Here is a 15,499-nt window from a genome sequence, read left to right on the forward strand (position 1 = left end):
GACTGCTCTTGACGTTTTAATCATGTCAGATTTGCTGTACGCGTGTGGGATAACTAAACTTCTCTCCGGGTGGAGTTTGTGGGAGAAACAAAATGTTCTGAAAGCTGGATAAAAAATGAATCCTTGAGTTGGAGAGAGAACCGACGCTGAAAAAACTTCTTACGGAAAATATCCACAATTGCGTGATGGGCAAATCCCACCTTGCGACGGATCGTTTTACTAAGCGTAAAAGCTGATCAATTTTAGAAAATTTGGTGGTCATGCCCGTCTTCAAATTAAAAGTTCAACTCCGGTTGGATTTGTAATTCGGTGAGCAAGAAATATCAACGCAACGGGTCTATTACAAACTTTTGCTGATGGAGCGCCCTGTAGATTGTCATTAGAAAAATGGGTAAAAAAGCACGATTTACGTGAGGGATGCATTTTCTCCATTCCTATCCGAATGACACCGCTCCAATGACGCGCCGTGTATAATCGACCATCGATCCCCATTTGAAGCTATGGAAAATAATCGATTATTACGGTAAGCGTTGCGGACATCCTGTTTGTCGATCCTTTTCCATAGATTAAATGACAGATCAATCGATATATCGTAAAATAAGCCCCGCCGCGCGCCGCTGCATGCATGGTGCGACAACGACCAGTGTGAAATCCTTAGCTATTAGTCGGAGTATTAATGAGGAACAGTTGGCGCTGAAGACGCGATGAATTTTTAATCGCCCAGAAACTCAGCAACTTCCTCCGGAAACGGGAGTTTCCGTCGTGTTTCCGCCTCTGCGTTTTTAGTGTTATGATACTTTTTCGAGTGGTTTCCGGGGAGCAAAACGAGGAACTAGGCGGGGATTTCCGGGAACTTCGCGAAAATTAACCGCGACCCAGTTTTATGGGGGCTCATGATTAAAAGCGCAGCACTCCTTCCGCGGCACTCTCACCTCGGTTAGATTAGCCGGAAAATCGCTGATTTTGAGGAAGATTATTTTCTGGAAATTTGTCTTATACGCTCGTCACCTACCGGCCGAAGTATCAAGTGTGTGATGATTCAAACTTTCCGCCGCCATTTTCTTTTTTACCGAGGAACGGAGAATTTGCATGCAAATGTTTTATTTCCTCATCCGAAAGTGCTTAAAGAGCTGATTTCACAGTAATTTCTTAATTTTTTTCTGTTATGGGAAATATTATAAAGGTATAAGTAAAAGTGAGAAAATACACCGCCTAGTGACGTCATCTGGCGGCGTTTCCCATTTAAATACATGTATTATAGCAGATTACATTATTTTGTCATATCTTCTTCAATAATTGTTCAATCCAAATGAACCAGGGGCATCTCCGTGTTCAGTTGACTCAGCAGTCTCCACTTAAACACGAAATTCATCAAATTTCGGACATCTGCAAATGCTCTATTGTTGGTTGAATCTGTTTGAAAATTTTACTGAATTTTATCGGCAGCACAAGGAAAATGCAGTAAATTTTTCAGACAGCTTTGTTGAACAATTTCCCTGTAGAGTAACAGAATGGAAGCGGAAATTTTGAAACGTCGCTTGGTGTCTGTGATACTTTGGCAGAAAGGTGACGAGCTAAATAATGTACCACTAGACAAGGTGCAACTTAAAGAATGATGGACCTGTTACAAACTTCTAATAGAGCAGAAAGGAAGAATTGGACGTATTTCTACCAAACAGACCTATGTGGAGGTGAGAAATATGGGGTGTGCTCTAGAAAGCTGCATAAGAAGCAATGTAAAAGTGGGCGTGATTCCTTTTGAAGAATTGGAAAAGCGGGATTTTACATTCTATCAAACAGACCTATGTGCTAATGAAATGCGGGATGTATATGAGCCGCGGGCATGGCAAGAGAGCATTGTAGACAGGGCTCATGAGTTAAAGCGCCCCGAGGACGATCCCCCGAGGCTCCCCCGCTTTTTCATTGCCGCTGACGTCACTGGCGCTTTATTATTCTCATTCACTCTTACGGCCAGAGAACTAACGAGCACACCCCATATTTCTCACCTTCATATAGGTCTGTTAGGTAGAAATACGTCCAATTATGCTGCTCATAATGAAATGGCTCAAAAATTACGATGAGCATATTGAGGATGTACCACGGCACACGTGAAACCAAATATTAAAAACCAAAGCCGTGAATTATTCAGCTGTTTTTAATTTGCCTTCAATTGCGTCTGCAGCAATTGTTGTTACGAATATGTTGTGCGTACTGATTGCAACTCATTACATACTTGACTCTCTGAAGGCGTTTTATGTTGCCAAGTAGCGCATTCTGTCGGAGAACGAACGAATCAGCGCACATAAAACGCTTTCCAAGAGTCAAGTATGTAATGAGCTGAATTCAGCACGCACAACATATTCATAACGACAATAATTGCTGCAGATGCAGCTGAAGGAGAACAGATAACAACCGTGAAATGGGCCTGCTGTAAACTTCATATAGAGCAAAAAGGAGAGTTAGTTCTCTTAGGAAATGTCTCAAAAATTACGATAAGCGAATCGGGCAAATCTGAAATACACTCCTATTTCCACAATGGGGGAGGGGTGGGTCAAGTCGAGGATGTAGGTCATCTCCTGAGGGCAAAAATTCTGAAAACGTTTATTTGAAATTAGCCTATAACTTACTTTTACTTAACGCACATTTCCCAACTTTTTGACCCCCCATCCCCCGTGTAACGCACCCAAAACGTAGCCTTGCACCGAGAACCCCCCCCCCCTCCACTTCTTAAAAAGATCTATTCGAGTAAAGCGGGGTTTTTAATTGTTTGTACGTTTTTTTTTCACAGTTTTTTTTCCCTCTTCGGCTCAAATTTGCTGCGTAACGCTGGGCTTGACCCCCCTCCCCCCTAAGGGTGTTACGTTATACTTGAACGGCCCGTAACTACAGTTTTCTAAATGCGCCACATAGAAAAAAATAGATGGTGCAGACGACAGAACCCTCTGTTCACAGGGCTCCTGCAGTTTCTTTGTTACATACTTACAGAATTTTTCTGTTGCGGGAACCGAGCTTTGGTCGTGGGAACAGAGTACTCTGTCCTCATGAAGAAAGCTTCTGTGACTGTCACAAAAAAAGTGCAGGAGCCCTGTGAACAGAACAAATTTTTTTAGTGCAAAAACATGCAAGTGGTGCTTGGATCCACACTGGAAAAAAAAAACAAAAAAAAAAAACACATTGGATCGAGAGTCCAGACTCTTAAAAACATCGACAAGAAAAAATACTCTCGATTCAATCGAATTTTTGCTTAAATCAAGAACCAAGCCTCTTAATTTGAGCGGATTCCCTTTTGATCGAAGCAAAAATCTGATTTAAGGTGATTCGATGGACGCCATATTTTGTGTCAGAACGGCATGCGATATATCGCATCAATTAGTTCCATATTTTCAGCTCCTCGTCATTTTTCTCCTATTTTGAGATCGCACTTCTGTTGTCAGGAGTCTAAAGCACTCACTTACCAATTTTAACAAAGGAATTCAACGTAATAAAGGCGTGGTTTTTTCAGAGAGAAAATATCGCATTCTAGTGCAGTTTCGATATCAGTATCGAATGCGATGTTTTCTCTCTGAAAAAACCACGCCTTTATTAAGTTGAATTTCTTTATTTAAATTTGTAAGGGAGTGCTTTAGACTCCTGACAACAGAAGTGCGATCTCAAAACAGGAGAAAAATGACGAGTAGCTGAAAATATGGAACAAATTGATGCGATATATCGCATGCCGTTCTGACACAAAATATGGCGTCCATCGAATCGCCTTAATCAAGAGTATTTTTTCTTGTCAATGTTTTCAAGAGTCTGGACTCTAGATCCAATGTGTTTTTTTTCCAGTGCACACAAACCCTCAGAAGCGCGGAGAGTGAAAAATCATAGCAACCCCACAAATCCGATCATCTCATCAGAGTTTATTTTCAGGGTCGGCTTCGCCGGCGAACTCGCACCGAACACCTGCTGCTCTTAGGAAGTTTAAGAGTCGGCTTCCTCCGAACCCCTGTTGCCAAACCGCCGCAAACTCTCCGGGAATCCACGCGAGGAACACGAGGCACAACCCGGAGTGTGGCAACGCCTGCTGGACGAACGGGGGCGATTTTATTGACAGGATATGGGATTAGGCATCCGGGGGTGATACATCAATCCGAGAGGGAAAGTTTAAATGATTCGTAAAGAGATCCGCCGCGGGGCAGGAAGACATTCCGACGACAGAGCTCGCGACGCTCTTGGCTTCACCGCGCCCACGTCTTCTCGCCCTTCCCTGCCCCCCCCCCCCCCCCCCCCCGCCCAGGCGGGGATCAAAGTGATTTCAAAGTGATTTCTAGTTCTTCTCCGAGAGGCGGATAATGAAAGAGTGCGCAAAGAACCTATGGGTCATTTTCCGAGTCGGAGTAAGGCTTTTTAATACGTGACTAGGGGACTAAGGGGCCGACCATAAATGGAGATGTTGCATGTGTGAGGTATTTGCAATTTGACTGTTGATTCTTATGTAAAAGTTTGCGAACAACACGATGGTGCCACCGGTTTTCTCTGATATCAACTCCCTAGATCAGAAAAAGCTCTCAAGTTGAGGCCAAAATGGAGGGGATACCCCACGCTATCTTGAGAGTCCACCTCTACATCAAGACAAACTCTCCATGCAAAGGTAGGGAGCAAATACATTGACAGGGCTGCCACTTTATTTGGGGACTCTAAAACTGAAAAGTGGCAACATCTTGACGCTTTGGCTCAGTTATGGCGAATTTATGCATAGTTTGAACAAAACAGGGTGAGAAATGAACAGTGCTCGATTGAGAAGGCTGCCGAAACCGCTGTAGTACGCGATTGGACTAACGTAGAGTATTACGTTTCTCGTGACCGGGCAATTCAAATTTCCCGTGACCAATCTACAATTAAAACATTAATATCTTAGTTAGGAGTTGATTTCACTGATTTTCGATCCAAGAATCGCATTCTGCGTGGAATTTTGGTGAGAAATCGTGTGTCAGAGCGATTAAGTTCGTACCTTGTTTAATAGTCCATTCAATCTAAAAATGGAAGAAAAACGAACGCAGAGAACTTTCCTAACTTTTCTTGGAAAAAATAATTTTTTCGCCGGGAGGAACGAGGCAACGATGACATGCTCACACGGCGTCACAACATATCATGGACCTTTAAAGCCCCACTATTTGATTCCGCGACTATTCCAACGCGAGTTAGAATAATCACGCCAAACACGGTATGCGGCCGGCGTTAAACGCATATTAGTGCCTGCAAGACCGTGGGAATACTTCACGCATTGCGCCAAACCGTGCGATCAGCGTGACGCACATATCAGCGCCTACAAGACTGGATGAATACTTCTCGCATTGCGGCAAACGCAGTGCAGTCGGTCAGTTGGCTTGAAACGCATATTAGACTGTAGGAATATGCGACGCATTGCGCGCACAGCACGGTGCGCGTTTTATTCGTTGTAATTTCTCGATGTCAGACCTACTACCCGCGGTGCGGTGGACACAATATCCAACCAGTGCACAACTTGTCTAGTGATCCATTGTCGTACCCCACGAAAGAACGTAATTATATTGCAATGTTGCCAAATTTCTCCTGGCAAATTGCATCTTTACCTGCAGAATTTCTCGAATTCCCATCTGAACTTTTCACTGATCTTTATTCTCATCTCTTGCGGAGAGCAGAAAATTTTTTGGCAAAGCTTATACAGGTACATTCTTGTAAAAAAATTGAGGGTTTGGGTCAATCTTGCAACCTTGAAATAGAGTTACGTTCCTTTGTCCGAAAAACAACGAAACGTCTCCCTGCATTACGAAAAAAAAATGCAAAGTTGGTGACTTTTCGGTGTTTGAAAGTTTCGCGTATGAGAACGAATAGAACATTATTGAATATAATCAGAGTTCAATCATTTTAATCAAATTGTATTAATTCTACAAAAAGTCATTTGATTCTGCACGTTGACAAGCCAGTGGAGTGGCATGCTTTTCGATCTATCGATATTTCCCCATTTGAAGCTGTGGTAAATAATCGATTATTAAGGTGTTCGCTGCGAACACCCTGTTTATCGATACTTTTCTATAGTTTTCAATGGCCGATCAATCGATATATCGCAAAGCACACCACACCCTTGCAACAAGCGTGTTACGTAGTTTTGCAATTTCGGTAGATCGTGTTCGATACATCGAACAGGTGAGACTATATCGATATCGATTGGTTCAACATGAAAACATAGCCTCAAAAGCCGATTAAGTAAACTGAAGGAACAGGTTATTGGTGATTGATTTTTATTTTCATGAAATCAAAAAGGCGTTGAAAAGTGAAATTGTTAGGAATTTTTCCATTTTCATCTTCCCCGACTTAAATCCTAAAATCTTTGATTGAGGGTGTGTTCTATTGTTTTGAACCAAGCGATACATCGAACCACTATCGAATACGATCTATTGTTACTAGAGTAAGAATTTCCTTCCGAACGGTTATTTGACTAAATGGTTTACTAAAACGGAATGATTGTTTTTCAGCAGCTCGAGATCTGTACGAATTGCTAATGCAGAAAGAAGCACTAAACGAGCTGGCAGAAAACCACAGAATGGCAAGAAAAAGTGCCCGAACACCCTCGCTTAGGCTCAGATTTGGTCGACGGAGTGATCCCAACATGTCTTCATTCCAAGTGAGTTAGCCAACTTTTTCAAATTTTGACATCGGTAGTTTAGTTGTACTTACCATACGATAAAAAACTGCTGGATAAGGTCATTGGAGGATCCAGAACAGTGTTTGAAACTCACTTTTGAGTTTTAGGAGCCAAGTGACGCATCAAACCCGATTTTTAGGCGCCATTGAAGATGTTTTAGGGGCCAAATTGACTTTTTGCCTATATATTACAGCGCATTTAGTGAAAAGTTAGATGCAAGATGTTTTCGTAACAGAAATAGTAAGAAGCTGTAACTTGGGGAAGACAAAAGCACAAAGGATGAAATCGTGAAGAATAGAAAAAGCTCTCACTTATAGTGCTGAACATGTCGAATAATCACCTGATATGAAAATTCAGATTTTTATGGTGGCAGTTTTTAGGGGCCACGTTGGCGCAGAGCCTTCATTTTTTAGGCGCATTTGGCGCGTTGGTGCCTGTGAGTTTCGAACACTGATCCAGAAATTTGGCAAAGTTGTCTTTTCCTCATTTAAACGCATGAAAAAGTATCGAATCTAGGAGGGGCCAGGTGCTCCGACAAGAATCGATTATACAACACAGGTTTAAATCGAAAAAAATACAGTGTTGCCAAATTGCTGGATCCACCTCTGGCTCGAATTGAAGTACTGCGCAACATATTTTCTCTTCATAGTTACACGAGAAAACTAATCACCAGTGGCGTAGCGTGCTTTTAGATACATCGGTTTTTTATATTTATTCATTCCTTGGCGAAGCATTTACATTTTACAATGATTTGGTACACAAAAAGATGACATAGTTATACAATTAACAATTAGCACTTCTCAATTTGAGGAAGCCCGGGTCTGCCGTTTGGCAATTCAGCGGGGGAAATATCGATTGATCAATCATTGCAACATATGAAAATGGATCGATAAACAGGGTGTTCGCAACGAACGCCTTAATAATCGATTCTTTACCAAAGCTTCAAATGAGGAAATGTCGATAATCGATCATTCACGCCTCGCCACTGCTAATCACGCAACGGAGAGTCTGGAAATCAACCCCTAAACAAGATATTAATTCTACAGTTCTGCCGTGTCAAAAACGACGCCGTATGAACATTCAAGAGTTGCCGAATTTCCTCCGATAAAATTTGTATTTTTAAGGAGATTTATGAATGCTCTTCCTTGAAATTTTCAGGAGCTTCAGGTGAAATTGAGAACAAAATAATCTGAAAAATTAAAGGAAAAATAATCAAAAGTTTTCTCGAAAATTCGTGTTTTATCCAAAGAAATTTGGCAACGCCTGAAGGTTCTTACGGCGTTTTTCCTCAGCACGGCAGCATTGACATTGTGATAAAATTGTGCCGTGAAGAGCCTAGATGATGAATTTGAAGCTTGAATCCACCTGACAAAGATTATTCTTGAATGGAGAATTTGCAAGGGTCTGAAATTTGATGAATTTCCTGTTTAAGTGGAATCCTCTGAGTGAACTGAACACGAAGATACCCTTGATTCATAAATTGAGCAATTATTAGAGGAGATATGACAAAATAACCGATTCTGCTAAAAGACATGTGTTTAAATGGGAAATGCCGCCAGATGACGTCACAAGGCGGCACATTTTCTCACATTTAAATCAATTTTTCTCCAATTTCCCATGTCAGAAAAAAATTATGAAAAATATTGCGAACTCAGCTCATTAGGCACTTTCAGATGAAGCAATAAAAAAATTGCGTGCAAATTCTCCATTTTGCGGATGATCCTTCACAGCTTACTGAGTTACTAACGGTGAAATTGAAGGGGTGTGTACCTCGTTTGCGGCAGTGGCGTGGCGTGAATTGCAATGTATCGATTGTTTTGCCATTTAAACGTATGGTAAAGAATCGATTATTAAGGTGTCCGCTGCGAACACCCTGTTTATCGATCCTTTTCCATAGGTTTAAATGGCATAACAATCGATACATCGCAAAACACGTCACGCCACTGGTTTGCGGTGTTTCAAAATCTTCGTTCCTATTTTATTTTACCGGAGCAGGATGGAAAATCAATATTACTGCTTGAAACATTCAAAAGCTCATAGAGAGAGAAACACAGGGAAGTTTTCAAGAGTTAGCGTTGAATGGTCTCCCGTTCAGAAAATAAAAAATTACAGGAAACCTGCAATATCGTAAACCGCGATGCGCGTCTCTTTAGTCTTACTTCCGTTGTTTTTGACAGTATACTTTAGTCTATACTGTTCAGAAAAATATTTGCAACTAAGATTTACTATCGCTCTTTTTCAGCAATCGCCGACATTGCGACTAAGATTTGGGAAGAGGAGTGAAGCTGTCCCCAAGGATCAGGTATAAAACTTTTCTTTAATTGGTCATCTTTTTTTCAGAGTAAGTGAAATCAATTTGAATAATGTTGGTCAATATAACCAAATTATTCAAAGTATAGTGGGGGGGGGGGAGATTTCTGCGGTCAAAGCGCGGTCAGGCGGGGGGGGGGGGGGGAGGCAACCCCCCAGAGCGAAATGTACAGTTTTAGTTAACAATTTCAAGTCCGACCTCTCTGGTTCATTTGATCCATTGTACGCCACATCTAAAAAAAGAATCGGAGAAAATTCTAATTAAATCGTTTATTTTACAAAAGTGCAGACTTAAAAATAAAAACTAAATTCAGAAGACACAAATAACTGGGTTGTGAATCACCGAAGAGAATTTCCTGGAAGAAACCCAATGCCGAGTGGGGGAAGGGGGAGTCAAGTCAGCCCATTTATGAAATTAAGGATTCAACTGTCTTGGAACTTCAGAATCAAAGAGGACACAAATATGAAGCATAAAGTATGGGCATTCATTTTTTTCTCTGTACAAGAAATGAATAATTAGAGTGATAACGGGAGTAACTAGAACTGTTTTGATATAGAATTACTGGAGTGAATACGCCCCCTCATATGTGCTTCAAAGGCTGAATGCCTTGAGTAAACCATCACGTCAAAACTAAAATCTGAAAGCACCCAACAAAGAATGAGCGGCTGGGTTTTTTTTTTTTTTTTTTTTTTTTTTTTTTTTTTTTTTTTTTTTTTTTGCATCATCCACATCTCTCCCCCACCCTAACACCATCTTCGCCACTACCTACATTACGTGGGATTACTCCCGTAATGATGTTGTCTTTTAAAATAAAATTCTCACTCGGTGACAAGCTAAGCCCGCCGCGCTGAAAACACGCACACACAGAGAACATACACACACAAATAAAGACCATACGCACACACACAGAGATTATACGCACACACTCACGGAGCTCCTGAAAGTTTCTCTCAGCATCGGCTCGGTCCCACTCGGCGGTGAGAAACATTGTCGCAGCGTGCTTTGCGATACATCGATTGATTTGCCATTTAAACATATGGAAAAGTATCGATTAACAGGGTGTTTACGACGAACACCTTAATAATCGATTCTTTACCATTGCTTCAAATGGAGAAATATCGATAATCGACCATTCACGCCTCGCCACCGTTGCTTTTTTTCGGGTCGGTAGGCTCGAGGGGTGTGAAGATTAAGCGCGTCCTTCACGAGAGGCCAACGGCCAAGCCGGCAACTTTAATGAATTGCTAATTAGGGGGAAGGGGCTTCATTATGAGCTCCAAGTTTCCTGTCGAGCGTGGTCAGTCTGGGAGGGGTGGGAATGGGTGGGAATGGGTGGGAATGGGTGGGAATGGGGGTGGTAGAGTTACTTTGCAAGTGATGAGAAGCTCGGATGACTAATTGCATCGATTTTTCTCGCTGATATACCACGACCGAAAGGTGGACAATGCTGTCACCAGTGAATTTCGGGATGAAGTACCGGACCACTTGACGGATTAAAGATTATGGTGCTATACGGTAGATAAACTTCAAAACCATGGTTTGGACCGCGTTTAAAAGATAGGAACCAAGCTACATCAGCTATTGCTGAATTTAATCATAGAGTACATAGAGTCGTAATGTAATTGGGAGAGCTGGCGCCACTTTTAAGCATTTTCCATGTCCCGAATTCCGAGACTCCTGTGTGACGCCGGGTCACTTTTTCGATACATAATCGATTGTTTGCGATACACGGGTACCCGGCCATCCGATGACAACAACAACAACAACGAAGGAGATAGGAATCACCATGTATTCCACACCGCCATTTTGGATCGAAAATGTATCGAAAAAGTGACCCGAACTCGGCGCACACCGGGCTCGGAACTCGTCGAGCAGAACATGGCGCCAGCTCTCCCATTTACATTACGACTCTATGTACTCTATGAATTTAATTCGGCGGTTTAATTTTATACATGAAATCGGTTGTGCGGATTTTTGTGCGAATTTCAGTGAATTTTCTCCAGGGTACGAAGCAAATTCCTTGAAATTTTGAAAGGAATCCGCACAAACGTTCTCACGTAAAAAATTAAATTTCCCGGTTAAATTTGGCAATAGCTGATGTAGCTTGGTTTCTTTCTGTTGAACGCGGTTCATTTTCAACTGCGTTCAAAATTTCCGGTAAGCTCTGTGCTTTTTAGGGGCGAGAAAACCTACTTCCCGAGTAGCATAAAATTTAATGAATTGAAATTACAAAGTATTTATTGCTATTGTACAAGAGTGTTATGCATGTTGTCTATTCGTTAATTGAAGGGTCTCCTCTTATTGAAATTAAATAGATAGATTAGTAAATTCATTGCTACTGTATTAGAGTGCTGTGCATGTTGTTTTTTGATTAATTAATAAAAGGGGCTCCTCTTATTGAAATTAGATAGGTCGATGGATGGATCGATTTAATCCCAGGGGGACAATGCGCGAATCATACTGTTACTATGAATCAATAAGATCTTTATCTTAATTAATATACATTTAAAAAAAAACACTAATCAAACAAATTAAAAAATTAATTAAAATTCCGTCATTCAAAAATTGGAATGAGAGTATGACCTATTTAATTTAGAATAGATTTTAGAGTAGGTAATATATGACGATTACAATTAATTTTATCAGCGAATTCAGCTTTTACATTTTCCTTTAATTAAATAGCTATATAATTAAGATCAAAATTTTAGTTAAGTTCCTGTATTTTCAAATACTTTCTTCGATTAAAAAGCATTACATTTATTTAGTTATAATTCTTGAGTTCAATTTATCTTGGTTTAGTACTTATCTCCTATAAAATTTGAAATGTTAATGATTAAAATTTAGGTTATATTGATGACTAGTGCAATTTTTGACACGGAAACTCTGAGGAGTTTAATTTGACCAGTCATATTCTCGGGTTACCCCCGTAGAATCTATATTCCCCTAACAGAGCGGTAGCATGCTTCTTGAGCAGAAAGTAATCATACCAGTCAGACATGCCCAGTATTTCAAATTGAAATTTATTGCGATGTACCTGAAATAAGTTGCGATTTGTTTCGCATCGCAAATCGCCCACCTTTCTTACAATGATTGTCAATCTCTTGGTTATTTTAAGGTCGGCCTAATGATGTGAAAATACGGCAGCATCATAGTAATAGGATCCCAATTTTACTGCGTACATTATTTCAATATTTACGTTGCACCGAGCTGCCTAGGATTGAGAAAGAAACCTCGCAGTTATACAATCCGAATCGATTATTCGAAAGGGCACGTTGTGACACCGTGCTGATCGACTTTACCATGGGCTTTAAATCACGTGGCTGACGTATCGATGGTGTAACTGCAGAATGGCGTATCTCGGCTTACGGCGTTGCAGACGTCCTGCCATACTTTATTTTTGGAATGTAAAATCACTCAACTTTAATGGAGATGTTGCATGTGTGAGGAATTTGCGATTTGACTGTTGATTCTTATGTAAAAGTTCACGAGAAGCACGATGGTGCCACCGGTTTTCTCTGAAATCAACTCCCGAGCTCAAAAAAAGCTCTCAAATTGAGGCCAAAATGGAGGGGATATCCCACCCTACCCTGAGAGTCCACCTCTACATCAAAACAAACCCTCCATGCAAAGATAGGGAGCAAATACATTAGCAGTGATGCCGTGTTTTCAGTTTTGGAGTCCCCAAATAAAGTGGCAGCCCTGTCAATGTATTTGCTCCCTATCTTTGCATAGGGAGTTTGTCTTGATGTAGAGGTGGACTCTCAGGATAGCAGGAATATCCCCTTCATTGCGCCCTCAACTTTGAGCGCTTTTTTTGAGCTTGGAAGTTGATTTCAGAAAAAACAGTGGCACCGTCGAGTTTCTCGCGCACTTATACATAAGAATCTATGGTCAAATCGCAAATCCCTCACACATGCAACATCTCCATTCTAGAAAACTCCCGTGATTTTCCTTCCCTGTCCGAAGAAATCTCCGTGAAAACTTCAAGGAATGATATTGATTTCTTTTTCTTTAATACAATGAAATGGGATCGAAGATTTTTAAACACTGCAAACGAGATACGTGGTTTGGTAGCTTCTCCGTCGACATGACAACAGCGTGAGTATCTCTCGGTAAAAGTATAAAATGCCTGCTGGCAGAATTATAGAACCGCGAATTAGTCGGGAGCCTGGCTCTTGTTTGAATAATTTTGGACGAGGCCGCGGCTGAAGTATCCGTTCGGAAAAGTTGCGGTCTACCCTGAGCTCATGAATCAAATGTCTGGCCACTTTAAGTTTGGAGCAGAGAGCCCTTGACGCAGGTCATATATTCGATCAAAACATGTTTGAGCATTATTACACAGTAAATCTTGGAAAGCTCATAGCTGCGGGGGAGTCAGATCCGGATGTTGATGGTGAAACTGCATAAATGCGTACCTCGGTATGCGGCGTTGCAGACTTCCTGTCGAACGTGGACAAAGATTGACTGCTGATTTAACAATTAATTTATAAAAAAAAATATGTCCGACATGTTTCAAATGTACATTTTACAATACTGCCGTGCTAAAGAAGAACGTCGTATGAACTTTTGAGAGTTGTCAAATTTCCTTCGGTAAAATGATTATTCTTTGGGAAAATTAAGAATATTTTTCCTTCACATTTTCAGACGTTTCAGATCAAATTACAAGCAAAATAATCTGCGAAATTGGTAGACAGAGATTCAAACATTTTTCTGAAAATTATTGATTTGCCGGAGGGAATTTGGCAACGCCTGAAGACTCATATGGCGTTTTTCGTTATCACGGCAAAATAGTGGTAAGCACATTTAACCACGAAAGTGGTTAAATTAGCATTTTTTTTATTGTAAAATCTACATTGAAACTTGGCAGACACTTTTTTAAAATACAAAATTAGTTGTTAAATCAGCAATATGATTTTTTCCGTGAACTAATTTTATCTGCAAGGAGGCCTATTAATCGTTGTCTCTTGAAAATGTCGGCGATTTTGCACTTTGCTATGTTAAGAATATTGTGTATCAATTTCAAGCCATGGTGGTGATGGTAATCGACCACGAAAATTTACCTACTATTTTGAAGAACATACTCTGATTAAAACTTGTTGACCTATTATGTTCACAGATTGACGGGTTCGATCAGCATTTCCTTTCCGAGGTCGTGAAGGAGACTTAAAACGACCGCTCCTGCACCCTGAAACATATCTGTGGTTACCTTTTTCCCCTCATCGCAATGCTGGCTAACGTACTTTCTTTTCGTTCCACTCTCACTCTCATTTTTTTCACCCCCCGCCCCGATGTTGGAAGTTTATTTACATTCTCTTATCTTGTTATTACCGTTTTGTGTCCTGAATAAATATAATTTTTAACCTTAATTGCTTCTGTTTTTTATCACGATCCCTCACAGTCTTGAGAAAGATCGCACTACCTCGCCAAGGAGGAAAGTCTTCAGAGTATTCTGCCGTCCTAAGGAAGAACGCCGTATGAACATTCGAGAGTTGCCAAATTTCTCGGGATAAAATGTTTATTTTTGAAAGAAGTTATGCATGTACTTCCTTGAAACTTTCAGATATTTTAGATTAAACTGCGAAGAATAATGTCTGAAAAATTGGAAGAAAAATATTTATAAGTGGCTCAATAAAGTTGTTTTTTCTCCAAGGAATCTTGGCAACGCCTGAAGATTCATACAGCGGTCTGCCTTAGCAAGGCAATCATCCGAATGTTGTCTAATTCTCGCTTGGCAAAGGGGGTAAGATATTTAGCCAAAACTGTTGGTAAAACTTGCAAATTATATTAATAAGACAACATGTACAAATTGTTAAAAAGTTCATTTTAGAAAATCCCCATGGGTATTTTTGAGAGTAAAATTTACGAAAAGTGCAATATAAGTAAAACTTGAGTTAAGAAAAGTGTAAAAAATCTCTGAAAATATTAACTTTATTATTACGACGCTAAAAATGTGCAAAAATAATGTGAAAAGTCTGTTTAAAAAGTAGTAATTTCTTTCAAGATTAAATACCACAAATGGTTAAATTTTCCTCTAAAAAATTACCAAAAAGGCTATAAGACCTGAAACAAACGCTCAAAAGTTTTTTTAGAGTTTTCGAAAATTGCTTTTTATAGGTAATTACAACGAGGGATAACGAGATATAGGGATATGAATACTTTTTGGTACCTTTAAGTTGATTGATGATTAGTGTTCCTTTTACCAATGTATTACGTAGCTTGTTAAGGTTTAATTATATATTTCCTGAAAATCATTCATTTACTGATTACAAAGCCTAGCTTGAGCACACTTGAACTATGCGGTCAAAACTGCAATAGTGGCTAAGGAAAACCGACAAGGCCAGCCCCAGCGTGAAGGCTGATGTAATATTGATCCACCATCGTATCGCAAAGGCGCGATGATACAACTATTCGTACTCTCCGGAATGCGTGAGGTATCACGCCACAATTGAAGGCGTTTTCGCAACTGCCAACTTTCCAAATCGGGACTCTTGAGTCGCATGAGTAGGGTGCCTACTAAAATTGGC

At 40.4% G+C, this 15,499-nt stretch overlaps 1 protein-coding gene across 2 annotated transcripts in view; it reads left to right on the forward strand.

The window, feature by feature from the left end:
* The window catches only part of sNPF (short neuropeptide F precursor), a 178,792-nt gene extending 164,451 nt beyond the window's left edge, over positions 1-14,341 (forward strand). The window contains exons 3-5 of one of the 2 annotated variants that reach the window (XM_019052600.2): positions 6,495-6,643; positions 8,907-8,966; positions 14,092-14,341. In XM_019052600.2, the coding sequence (XP_018908145.1) occupies positions 6,495-6,643; positions 8,907-8,966; positions 14,092-14,142 (260 nt within the window). In that variant the 3' untranslated portion in view covers positions 14,143-14,341. The remainder of the gene's footprint in view (positions 1-6,494; positions 6,644-8,906; positions 8,967-14,091) is intronic. The other variant, XM_019052601.2, reaches the window with a different exon arrangement.
* Positions 14,342-15,499: the final 1,158 nt, after the last annotated feature.

Source organism: Bemisia tabaci, chromosome 9 (assembly GCF_918797505.1).
Source record: "Bemisia tabaci chromosome 9, PGI_BMITA_v3".
Classification (NCBI taxonomy): Eukaryota; Metazoa; Arthropoda; class Insecta; order Hemiptera; family Aleyrodidae; genus Bemisia; species Bemisia tabaci.